Here is a 13,990-nt window from a genome sequence, read left to right as displayed (position 1 = left end):
ATCTCGGATTAGTTCATGAATGCAGTAATATTCGGCATTGTTTTATCACATTGGATTCTTTTATGACTGCAGTAATATCTCAGATTAATTTACGACGGTAGTATTATCTCTGATTGTTTTATGACGCAGTATTATCTTGGATTGTTTTATAGCAGCAGTATTATCTTGGATTGTTTCATGACAGCAATATTATTTCGGATTGTGTCATGATGGCATTAATATCTCGGATGTTTCATGATGACAGTGATACATTCCGAATTATTTCATTTCATGACGACTGTATTATCTCGGACCATTTTATGGTGGATTGTTTCATGACGGCAGTATCAACTCTATTTTTTAATAACTTCAATATGATCTCGGATGGTTTCTTTAGGCAGCACTATCTGTGATTCTTCCATGACCGTTTTATATAAATTTGTTAAATGACGGCAGTATTATCTCAGATTGTTTCTTGGTGGCAATATTATCTATAATTGTTTTATGACTCCAGAACTATCTCGGATTGTGTTTTTTTTGCGGCAGTATTATTTATCATTGTTTCATGGCGACAGTTTTATCTCGGATTGTTTCTTGGTGGAAGTTTTATCTTTTTATTGTTTCGTGATGGTGTATTATCTCGGATAGTTTCATGACGTTAATATTATATCGGATTGTTTCTTGACTGCAGAATTATCTTTGATTTTTTTTCAAGACGGCAGTATTTTCCAGTATTGTTTCTTGGCGGCAGTTTAACCTCTTTTTGTTTAATGAAGGCAGTAATTATTCTGATTGTTTCATGAAGGAAGTATTATCTCGGATTGTTTCATAGTGGCAACATTTTCTCTAATTGTTTCTTGGCTGCAGAAATATCTCTGATTGCTTCAAGACGGCAGTATTATTTCGAACTTTTTCTTGGCGGTAGTTTTAACCCGGATTGTTTCACGACAGTAGTTTTATCTTGAATTTTTTTTGATAATAGTTTTATCTAACCCTTTTTGATAATAGTAAAATCACATCTTACTTGTTCGTGGTGCACTATTTCATCACATAAATAAAAGGCCAGAATTTTACATTACAGTAATGGTAACTTGAAATATGTCAACGGAGATGTCGGATAAATATATTAAAAATATTTATGTAAACTGCATTAGTATCTTTGTTTATTTTTCATGTTGGCAGTATCATATCTGATTATTACATAAACTGCGACGCAGGAGTGTAATAAAGTCATTCAATAAAAATGATATTACACTAGTGTAATAAAACTTTGACGTGACGTCATTTGCGCTGTCTAAAACATAGCGTAAAATCGCGCTAATGTTAGCGTTACACTATAAACGCGTCAATGAAAAATGACTAATTAAACAGTAAACCATTCTTATTTAATATATGTGATAAATAGAATATTATATTCGTGTAGATTCAATACCATATTTATTGAACGAGTTGAATAAAACAATATCATGCTCGCCAGAGGCTCGCATAGTATGATTTTATTCAACTCGTTCAATAAAGTTAGTATTAAATCTACACTCATTCAATATACTCTATTTGTTTAATAGTTACTAGGAATGTTTCATGGCGGCAGCATTATATCGGATTGTTTCATAACGGCAATAATAACTCTGGTTTTCTTGTGGGCAGTATTATCTAGGATTGTAATATGACAGCAGTATCATCTACTGTCTATTGTTTTATAAGGGAGTAATATCTCTGATTGTTTTATACTTGGAATGTTTCATGACGGCAATATTACATCTACTGTATTTGTTTTTGACGGTAGTATTATCTCGGATTTTTTATGACGGCAGTATTATCTCGGATTGTTTTATGACGGCAGTATTATCTCGGATTGTTTTATCACGGTAGTATTATCTCGGATCAGTTTCTTTGCCGGCAGTATTATCTAGGACTGCTTTATGTCAGCAGTATTATCTAGGATTGTTTCATGGGGGAAGTATAATCTCTGACTGTTTTATGACGGCAGTATTATCTCAGACTGTTTCATAGTGGCAGGATTTTCTCTTATTGTGTCATAACGGCAGTATTATATCGGATTGTTTCATGGCGGCAGTATTATTTCAGGTTCTTTCATAGTGGCAGCATTACCTCTGATTGTTTCTTGAAAGCAGTTTTATCTCGGATTGTTTCATTGCGGCGATATTAGCTCTGCTTGTTTCATGATGACAGTATTAAATGACGGCAGTATTATCTAGGATTATTTCATGACGGCAGTAATATCTCAGATTATTTTCTTGACGGCAGTATTATTTCGCATTGTTTCTTGATACCAGTATTATCTCGGAATGCTCCTTGATAGCAGGATTATCTCGGATTGTTTTATGATGGCAGTATTATCTACGATTATTTCATAACGACAGTAATATCTCGAATTATTTTCTAGACGACAGTGTTATCTCGGATTCTTTCTCGGCGGCAGTGTTTTTTCGGATTTTATCAGTGCAGTTATATCTTGGATTGTTTCATCATCTCAGTTTTACCTTGGATTATTTTTATGATAGTTGTAAAACTGAGTCTTTTTGATGATTGCAATATAACCTTGGCTAATGCCGTGATTGATTATTTCATGATATTAATAAAAGTCTTGAATTTTTCATGACAGTAATGACAGCTCGACAAAAATGCATCGGAAAAAGTTCAAAAATATTCATGTTTAAGAATTTCATGTTATAACCTTTTCAGTACGACTACACAGCTATGCATCACACCAAATAAGTTCTTGTCTAGACATTATTAAAAGTTGGACTATTATAATTATGTGTTTTATATATGATGATTGATTAAATTATATTTAAGTTACACTTTGGAAGAAATACAATACTTTTAAAATAAGTAGACACTTAAATTCTTAATGTATAAAATATTTACTTTTTTTTAATAGCCAAGGCAGGAATTTAAAATTGCCTTTCGCATTGACTTCTTCATAATACACTTACTTTATTTCGGAAATCCTTTAACCGACATATGTCTGCCTCTATTGATACATCGGTTGGTGCTGGTGTTGCTCTCCAGTCAAATTTTTGATTTAATCCGAAACATTTCAGGTTTCTAAGAAGACAAATGATAAGCGTGATGTCCAAATCTGACAAAGTTGGAACTTGACCCCCCGTTGGAAACAACACATCATATTGGACCTGGGTTATAACGCCGCGGTTTTTTAAACGTGTTATTGTTGTCTTTTCTTGACTGAAGCAGGCACGTAACGTTATGCACTTAAATGTCAGGGTCTGGTCCATTATATTTCTCATAACCAGGAGGCCACCATCGATAACAAGTATTTGTAACCGAAACAAAAATATACGGTTGTCTGGCGTCTGTGGTTGACCTCCGGTTGCCATTTTGTTGCTTCTTGCTGTAAATGATGAAACGTAAAAGTTATTTTAGAAATTAAATAATTGCTTTAAACACAATTGTATGCATGTAGTTATGCTTAGAACCTTAATCATAATAATATAGTAAATTTTTGCTAGTTAAATATTACGATCTTGTTGTCAGATTGTGTTTCTGTCAAATAATTGACATTTAGACGTTATTATTCTAATTCATTTTATAATAAGTGACAATTACTTATTTTTAAGATAAAGTGATTCAATAATCATTTAAATAAATGTGAATATTAATTTTAAATAAATATCTTACATAATAATTCAAAACTAAATTTAATTTCATGTATTGTAGTTTGGGATAACAATTACTCTCGTTTTGTTGTATTTTGGTAAGACAATAATCGATGGTGATATTAATAATGATATAACACCAACACTTCCTTATTATCTTTTGTTTAAAATATAACAGTTTAAATATCTACATAAGCATTCAACTACAAACATAAACAGTGATTACAGTGTCTACAGTCAAATAAGTTAAATAGGGTAACTCAATTCAATTTGTTAAGATGTATAATCATAAATCTGATTTTATTGGTCTCACATAGAAACTAAGGTCAAAGCATTCAATTAAATTAATTATTGTTATTAATGTTGAGCGGGTGCCATTTAATTATAACCAAATGAAATAAACAAATTCCATTTCAACAAATTGGGTGAATAAAAAAATATAAATGATCATACTATAGAGATCGATTTTCCATGCTGATTGACTGAACAGATCATTTGACGGCGTCTTTGATGTGCAGCATGAACATTTAACTTGTTTCTACTTATATTCAATCCATATTTGTGCAGCTATTGAGCGATAAATTAGTGGTAAAAAAAATGGTTCTGATTTATTGAAACGGATATAAATATCTAAACATTATAGCCAGAGGCGCAACACATATAGTGTAGATAAAGTGTACATGTACTATTTTATTACGTTGGATTCGTTTCAAAAAATCGTATAATCCTAACCAGTGTTTCGAATTATTGCAATAAATGTCCGTCAGGAATAAAAAAAGTCTTTATGTCAAATAAATCAGATGTTTAACATTTAACATGTGTACTATTTATGGTTATAGCTCACCTTATTACTGTGTTCTGAGCACAAAGTGCTTACATATAAACTTTTTTTATGTGGTAAAATATCGTTCTTTTTATAGAAATGATCCTTAAATGATCCTTTACAATTATATAATTATATAGATAGTCCCGGTATCATGCACAAAACTAGCTAGCCAATCGGAAACTACAATGAGCAAAGCTTATTTTTGGCATATAGCTTTACTTTAACGTCCTTTTCAACCATAATAAAAAAACACGTCTTTAGGATAAAAATGGCCCCGTTTTCTGGGTCACTTACTATACATAGACGAACATAAAAAACATTTTATTCCTAGTTATTGTACATTGTCCAGCGCTTTGATATTTGGTTGAAGAATTGCCTTCAGATGAAATGCGAAAGCTCTAAAAAAAGTCTTTATCCCATAGTCAAATTTGGCTCTGCCCTAAGACATAAAAACATAAATCTATAAGTTAGTACTCAATATTTCCCTTCAAAGATTGATGGGTCTACTTCCAGAAAAGGTAATTATCAACTGGACAGGGTTGTTAAAACCACTGGTTAAAATTAAACAAATGAATAAATTCTTAACCAGTGGTCAGCTATCCAGTGGATATAATTTTACTGTTCGACAATTGAATAGTACTCTGGCTACCTAATCAGTGGATTGCCTATTTATCCAGTGTTTAAGTACCACAATGCAACATGGCCGGGTTGTCGTTCCGGAAACAAAATGGCCGATTTATTGATGAATAATAAATTTCTAAGAATCAGGAAGCTACCAAAGAATTAATTTTGCATGTTTTGTGCTTTCGTGTTTTTAGGAATTAAACAAACATTACTGTATATCAAATGCGCTAAAGTATCGATAGATCAATTTTTCTCTTACACATACATAAGAAAACAATTAAAAAAATACAACTTTTTTCAAATTTTGAATTAAAGTTACTTCCATTAGATGGGTAATGTTCTAACTAAGAAAATGAGTACCGACACTTGTATGTTTTATTAAAGAATAAGAAGGTTATGACTGTTTAACTCAATTTTCTGAACAACAACAACAAATTGAGCTTGAAAAAGGGTTCTAAAAGCACTTTTTCAGAAATGTTTCAATTAAATCCTATGCATTTCATATGAAATAATCAAGTTAAAAGAAATTAAAACAACATATATTTGTGAATAGAATCTGTTTCCAGACAAGTTTTAATGATTTTTACTGTTTTAATGATGATGACTAACACCACTGGTTAAGGGCATTATCCAGTGGTCATAGGACTGGTTAAAATTTACCACTGGATAACGCATTTTATCAGTTAGATAACGTTTAACAACGGAATTTATCCAACAGAAAAATTTTAGCTATTGGATAATGATTCTAACCGTTTGTTATCACTAACCAATGTTTTGAACAACCGGGTCCTGGTGGATAAACTGTATGCAAGTAGAAATACTTGAACCACGTAACTGTAAAAAATGGTGTGATAGGAGAAATCTAAATAGCACAGCCAATATAAATCAATCAATAATGAAAAAAATAAATAAATCGACGTACTGTTGAACAGTCTTAATATTAATATATTAAAGTAGCACAATGATCTAAGAAAATTCATGAGAAAGCGTAAAAGAGCATATGACAGAGCAAAAAGAACACAACAAGAACAACACTGGGACATCTATAAACAATTAAGAAACAAAACTACTGAACATCTAAGGAATGCCAAAAAATAAATACGATTAAACTTGCAGGGAAAATAAAAAATGAAAATATAAGCTCATCTGACTATTGGAAACTACTTAAACAATTTATTACACCATCATCACATAACACTGGAATAAACACGCCTATTGACAATGGTACTCCTATTACGTCAGATATTGACAAGGCTAACCTTCTAAATAACTTTTTTCAACCTCAAACCTAGCTAAATGATAACAACAAAGACCTTCCACACATTGAAAACAGTAATGATAATCCTAAATTTAGTCGCATCATTATAGCCATAGATGAAGTAACTCTAATATTAAAATCTCTAACATTAGGTAAAGCGTCCGGGCCAGATACCGTCAACAACAAAATACTAAAAGAACTTGCTGAAGAATTAGCAAATCCTCTCTGTAATCTTTTTAATCGTTTCTTATCTATTGGCGAAATACCTTCTGAGTGGAAGATAGCACATGTTCATGCAGTACTTAAAAAGAATGACCCTCAAGATGTATCAAACTATAGGCCAATATCTCTTCTAAGCTATATCAGCAAGGTCTTAGAAAAAATTATACACAAACATGTCTTTAATTTCTGCGTTTGAAACAACTCTTTAACCTCTTTGCAATCTGGATTTGTACCTAATGTTTCTACTACAAACCAGCTCGTATCTATCTATAACACATTCTGTCAAGCTCTTGATGTTGATAAAGAAGTCTTCTGTGATATTTCTAAGGCGTTTGACCGTGTATGGCATCGAGGTATGTTGTATAAACGAAAGTTGAATGGTGTAGCAGATCAATTACTTGATTGATTCTGTGATTATTTTTCAGACAGGAAACAGAGAGTCGTACTTCCCGGAGCCATGTCTGATATTATCAATCTTTCTTCTGGCGTTCCACAAGGTTTCATCTTTGGTCCTCTTCTTTTTCTTGTCAATATCAATGATATTGTTTGTGATATAAACTCCACTATTAGACAGTTTGCTGATGATACAAGCTTTTATATAATTGTTGAAAATCCGATAACAGCTGCGAATATTTTGAATGATAATCTGAATAAAGTCACTTATTGGGCAAATAAATGGCTGGTTACATTCAACCCAAATAAAACTGAATCATTATTAATTTCTCGAAAAGTTACTAAGCCTATCCACCCCCCCCCCTCTAGAAATGAACGGTACTCAAATATCGGAAGTCATGACTCACAAACATCTTGGTGTTACTTTTTCAAATGACGGCACTTGTAATCATCATATTGACACTATCAAAGCAAAAGCATGGCAACGAATCAACGTCATGAGAAAATTAAAATTTATTCTTGAGAGAAAATCTCAAGAAATCATATATATTACGTTTATAAGACCAATTCTTAAATAATCAGATGTCGTATGGGACAACATAACAATACATCAGGAATATGAAATTGACAGAATACAGCTTGAAGCTTGTAGAATTATCACTGAGGCCACTAAACATGTTTCTATCTCAAACTTATACACAGAAACGAAACTGGATTTAAACGGCTTAAAATCAGGAGAAAAGATCATAGACTTACTTTATTTTATAAGATGAAAAACAACATAACTCCGTCGTACTTATCCAATTTAGTCCCTGATAATGTTGGCGATACTACTACATATAATCTTCTCAATTCTGCCAATTCTAGAATTATACACTGTAGCACCCAGCTTTATTCAAATTCTTTTCTCCCACTTACTGTTTCGGAATGGAATCAACTCCCAAATGATTATAGAAGTTCTTCATCCTTAAGTATTTTTAAAAGCAAGTTAAACTTAAATTCACAAAAGATCCAGAAGTACTATTTTATTGGCTCGAGACCTAATCAAGTATATCACACACGACTAAGGACCCATTGTAGTTCATTAAAGGAGCATTTATTTTTAAAAAATAGTATAGACAGTCCTCTCTGCGAATGTGGGGAAATTGAAGACACGTGTCATTACTTCTTTAAGTGTCCACGCTTTAATGCACAACGTGCTGAACATTCTTGATAATCTACGAAATATTACAACAGACAACCTATCTATACTCCTATTCGGTGACGGCAATCTCTCATATGAATCAAACACATTTATCTTCTTACATGTTCAAAAGTACATTCAGAAGACGAAAAGGTTTATTTAAATAAGGTATTTTAAATAATTCTATTCTCCTTATTATTATTATTACTATTATTATCATTATTTAACTTTGTACTAAGGATGGTGGTAACTGTTGCCTCTGACACCTGTGTATAGCGCTTATCGTGATGTCGGGGGTACTCCTGGATCCCGACCACCACGTGAGGGTCGAGGTTCAGAAGTGCACCTAGCACGAACTGGGACGCGTGTCGTCGCAGGAAGACCTTATTGGAGCTTCTATGTCCCAGTTCATGCTCTGGTTGAGTTCAGGTCCACGAAAAAGCAATCAAAGGCAACTGTTTCTAACCGATCTGAATTATAGTTTTGCAAAATAATTTTCTTTCATTATGGTAACAATTCTGCACTGGAGTATGCATACAGACGCTTTCACAATGCATTCATATAAACTTGAAATGTTAATTGAATATGGAATTCTAAATATCTTGTTTATCGATGTGTTTAAGATACTTTGTAATAAACTTACAACGTATTATGCAAGTAAGGGCGCTCTTCATTTCGTTTCGTAAGAGTTACCCTTATCTTGCTTCCATAGCTTTTGTTTAATGGGTTTCCTTATTATATGCTGTAATAATTATAGCATATTGTCACAAGGAAACATATTACTATATTACTTATAAAGAAATCATTTAAAGTGTCAATACTTGGTAAATAAAAATAAAAATCTTGTAATATTCTTTAATGGGACCTACACTTTCCATTATATTACAGTGACCCCTCCCCCTCTACTCCACTTTTTGTCTCCATTCTGATCTCTTTTTTCTTTTCTTTTTTTGTCTATTTATCTCCGTTTCCCCCATATCGAGAAATTATTTAAAATTTATATTTGATTTAGGCATTGCATTACACACTTGACATGTTTAGCTCCTCTTTATGATTTTGTTACAAATTACGTCATGCGTAGTAGGTATTTATTATCTTCATGTAAACATATGTAAGAAGTGTTTAGTGAAACATTATGTGTTATGAATATATATATATTTTTAAACATTTTTCCTATTGATGCACGAGTTCCTCCCATAGCCACCTATGTTCATATACTCACAGTTTGATAGCCTTTGCAATGATTGAACTGTTGTTTTTTTTTTAAAAATGCATAGAAGTAAAACTTTTATTCAAAATACGACAGTAAATTATTATACATTAAATTATTTTTTATTGTTTAATTTCATTTTGTCTTTAGAATTATTATAACAAACAAAGGCAACCGCACCAAACTGTTTTGTACAAGTTAAAATATGTTTAATTGCTCTGATTCATATGCAAGAAACATATTGTAAACTATTTACACTCGTCTGTTATACATGTCGTCGGAAATACAATACTCTCCAATCGAATATTTTGACAAGATGAACAATTACTGTAAATATAAATCAAATTTCAATTAAGTTTCATGTAAAATAATACAATATACTTCATCTTCATCTTAGATCTTTATCAGAATAGCCATAAAGCATAACAATGCTTGAATGAATGTTAACATGCATGAAGAAGAATAAAGAAGAAATAAACCTGTTGATAAAATTAAAGTTAATTTCAATATAACAATGTCAAAATTGCTGCGGTCTAATTGAGCTGAGCTTAGTATAACATTTCATTTTCATTTTATATCCGATATACAATGTATACAAACGTTTAGTTTAACATTCTCTAGCACTTATTAAAACAATGTGTTTTTAACAACTTTATAAAATAAAAAATAAATAAAAATATAAAAAATACAGTAGTAAAAGTGTAAGACCGTTTTTTCATCAATTTATAAAATGAGATAGGACAAATGTTTATATATTCTATGTTTTAATCCTTAACATGGAAACGGTAAAACGTTCATAAATAATCTAATATTCTTATTTTAACGGTCACTGTAGTCTTTGATATTCAATTTATACGATTCCAACTAGCCATCGGACAAAAAAATGATTTTTTGGTGTAATTGACAAGGAAAAAAGGGACAGTAATATAAAAAGAATTGAAAAAGAATAACGTTTAAATAACTGGGACCCGAAATGGGGTCTAACTAAGAAATTTATTTCCTACCTGGAGACCATCTGCTGGAAAAAGTAAACATTTCTATCAAACATTAGTAGTAGATTGTAGTGATAAAGTACTTTAAACATGCTTTTGCACAATCTGTATTTGTATGCCTCTATAAGCGGCACTCCCTTTTTAACGTTTAACAACACTTGAGATGAGGCCGGTCAATGAGATTTTGTTTTTCATAAAGAATTGATATTTTTTAAAACATTATCTTATACATAATATTTCTAGATATTTAATCTGTTCTTTGTAAACTGTTTTAATGGTGGTTTCTACTAATGGTAACTTAACACTGTTTGCACTTTTATAACATAATGACAGTGTTAAAGCTGCATTCACTCAATGGAGTATTTCATTTTCTCTATTGGGAAATATGTTTAAGTAAAGCAAATGTTTTGTATGCTTAGTTGATAACATTCAAATACGTGGTTTACGTTTTGCTGTTTCTCTTGGGCCAATCAACTTTGCAAAAGAAAGTCAATATTCAGATATTTACAAAGAATAACCTTAAGATTATATGAAATAAATACAGACATCGGTGTGGATTTTCGAATAAACGTTATTAAAATTGAAGGGGTCAGTGCAAAGAGGTAATTAACTCAAGTTTAGAGTAAATTTGTGTAAGACCTTTGTGATTGGAAGAAAATTTTTAGAAATTCGAATAACCTCCCTTTGCTACATGAAATATATATTCTAAATTTTTGAAAACGAAACTTTATTCGTAACATTTAAACTTGAACTGATTTGAATGTTTAAGCTTTGCTTCTTTCTATGAAGAACATATGTTAAAAACTCATATTTTTGTCTCCTGTCGTCAGTCAATTAATCAATTTATTAATCAATCAATTAAATATTCACCAATTTATCGACTAAAGAATTTTTAACAAATAAAACTTTGCAATTGATGATTTTTGTACACGCCTTCAGTTTGTTAAAGCTTAATATTTATCTGTAAATACATTAAGAGTTATATGATAACCTTTTAGTAGATTGAAATGTTGAAGGACATTATGCAATTGTTTTCAAGTCACAAAGGTCCTAACTCCATAAGATTCAGATCCCTTTTTGCATAAGCACATTTGATAAATATAACTTTTCTATATAAAAAATGTTTAAAAATAGTGCAAATCATACAACTGTGGTTTCAAATGTTTTTGTATTTTCTATTTATATCATTACATATTAGTGAATTAATTCTAAAAAATATCAATTAAAACTAAAATTTCATAAAATTCCTTTTTTTTCCCTCAAGATAATGCTAAATAACGTTAGGTACCATCTTGCACTGACCTCTTCAATTATTGCTCAATTATCGTATAAAAGCAATAAAATAATGTTCCTTTACCTGACTGATAACTTTATTATGTCAGCTGTAGGATTTTTTTTAAACCGCTGTTAGTAACAAATAACACATTTCACAATAACTTCCTCTATGAATTACGTTATTTTATATATAATAGTTACTTTCGACTTATTTATAAATCAGTATAAACACTCATGTTTAATGACACTGTCTCCCGGATTGAATGATGATCGTTAAAACCATAGACAAGATTTGAAACATGTTTTTACATTATAATGTCCTTATCTATGTAACGTTTCTAATATCGACCAAAAGAAAATTTAATGAATTTTATATCTCTCAAAGCATATAGCTCGTAGTGTGAACTTGTTTTGAAATGTTTATGGTTCTAGATTTAGATTTACAAAATAAAAAATATTGGTTCCGAAACATTATGGGCGATTCTCAAAATAGTTTTACAATGAATATCCGTGTTTTATAACACAAATGAATTTTATACTTAAACGGGAAAAAAATGTTTCTGAAAAATATGTTCGTTTATGTATCACTGCACTATTTTTTAATAAAAGCAACTTGGAAGTATTCTTTTCTAGAATTCAAACGTAACATTTTACAGCATATCTAGAGCTTCATGTTTGTACAGTCAAATTAAAAAAGCAAGGCCGGGTTATGTCAAGCAAGGTGAAATTATTGTGAATATTGAGTTCTAAATGTGAAATATGTTTCCTTGACTTTGGTTGCAATAAACAGACATGGTAAAACAATGCGCCAAATGAAATTAAAACAATTTGTTAAAAAATTAAATATTGAAGTGTGATAAGAAATTTTATTCATGATATTTTGACAATTGTAGACTATCATTTTTTTGTTATATGTGTTTTCCAAAATTTTAGCGTTTCCAGGTTTTTAATAGGTTTTAAATCTGAACAGTGGTGATGATTCGTAAAATGAAATGTGTCCAGGTATATGATTTGACAAATACATTTTCAAACAAAGATATGTAAAAGTCTGCATTTGTTTATAAAAGTAATGTTATGCCTGATTTTGTTTGATTGTGTTTAATCTAAATTTAATATCTTGTTCGCGAGAAAACTGATTTGTAGCTTACTTGACGAAATAAACTTGCATCTTCCCATGAGCTTACTTATACACACACAAGAAACAACAACATATTTTCTTTATATCTTTTTTTTTTATCTTATGCTTCATTTTATATATAAGAAAAATTGCCTGTTATAGTTTCAAAATGTTACTCGTTGGCAAATTACTTGAATCATCTTCTTGTCCTTTGTTTTTATGTTGTTGTTGTTGTTTTTTCACACGCAATAAGATTTTTACATCCCTTTTATTACCAAGAACATTCGTACATATCAAAGTTAGACTGACGGAAAAAATGAGACAGTGTTTGATGATCAAGTGAGTTAAATGAACGATAAGTTAGTTTCACCTAAGTTTGTACTGCGATTGTAATTTTGGTTATCAATCAATTTCAGCTTTGTTTTACTACATACATGTGACATAATATCTGAAAAAAAACACATGGGGGGTAACTAAACAAAGTAGTTTTCTTTCTTTAAGATCATATATCATTCATGAATACGTTTGATGGCATTCTGTTATTGGCCGACTGTGATATTCAAAATGGCACCAACGATGGCGGAGGATATTAAATTGATTCATACTTAAAATGTTTTGACACATTCTGACACCTAAAATTAAACATTAAAACAGTCTTTTTTCAAAATCATACACGGAATATAAAAAACATGTTCAATATTTAAGATTCCTTTCAGCTTGAAATAAGGGCAATACATTCTATTTCAATTTCGAATTGTTGAAAATCAACTATACACTTTTGTTTTGTTGGATGTGACGTAAAACAAGCAAATGTAAGCATAGCGGATTTTCACTTCCATGCAAAATACTCATACGCTGCATAATTGTATAACTGTACATAATGCAAAAACGCAAAAGAAACACTAAAGCTAGCGAAAAACTGTCTAGCATAGGACATCAAAAATTAAAGAATTTTCAAAATAGAAATAAAATAAAGAATATCATGGCGATACACGTGTAGCATCAGTAAAAATCATAAACACCCGAATAGATTGACTTTTTATTTTTTTCAGATGCGACATCAAATTTTATTTCAAGCGAATCAAACATCTTTGCGACAAATAGCGGTTAATTGTATTAACGATCAAATGTTGTAAGGCATAAATGGACTTAATGAAAATGTTATGGACAAAATGGTCACCAGAGGATACTTAGCATGAAAATTAAAATTTCATTTTTACACATTAAACAATCAAAATGTATTATTGTATAAATGTCTTTCAACGAACGT

General features: G+C 30.7%; 1 protein-coding gene across 1 annotated transcript in view; it reads right to left on the bottom strand.

Annotated features, from left to right (window-relative positions):
- Nucleotides 1-11,851, bottom strand: part of LOC132735549 (uncharacterized) — a 39,629-nt gene extending 27,778 nt beyond the window's left edge. The window contains exons 1-2 of the mRNA XM_060722502.1: nucleotides 11,686-11,851; nucleotides 2,940-3,355 (exon numbers count right to left, since the gene is read on the bottom strand). Coding sequence (XP_060578485.1) covers nucleotides 2,940-3,341 — 402 coding nt within the window. The 5' untranslated portion in view covers nucleotides 3,342-3,355; nucleotides 11,686-11,851. The remainder of the gene's footprint in view (nucleotides 1-2,939; nucleotides 3,356-11,685) is intronic.
- Between the last annotated feature and the right edge of the window lie 2,139 nt (nucleotides 11,852-13,990).

This window comes from Ruditapes philippinarum, unplaced genomic scaffold, assembly GCF_026571515.1.
Source record: "Ruditapes philippinarum isolate M1 unplaced genomic scaffold, ASM2657151v2 ctg1390_1_1_1_1, whole genome shotgun sequence".
Lineage (NCBI taxonomy): Eukaryota > Metazoa > Mollusca > Bivalvia > Venerida > Veneridae > Ruditapes > Ruditapes philippinarum.
Note: the sequence above shows the minus strand (reverse complement) of the source record. Positions and strands in the feature narration are given on the sequence as shown.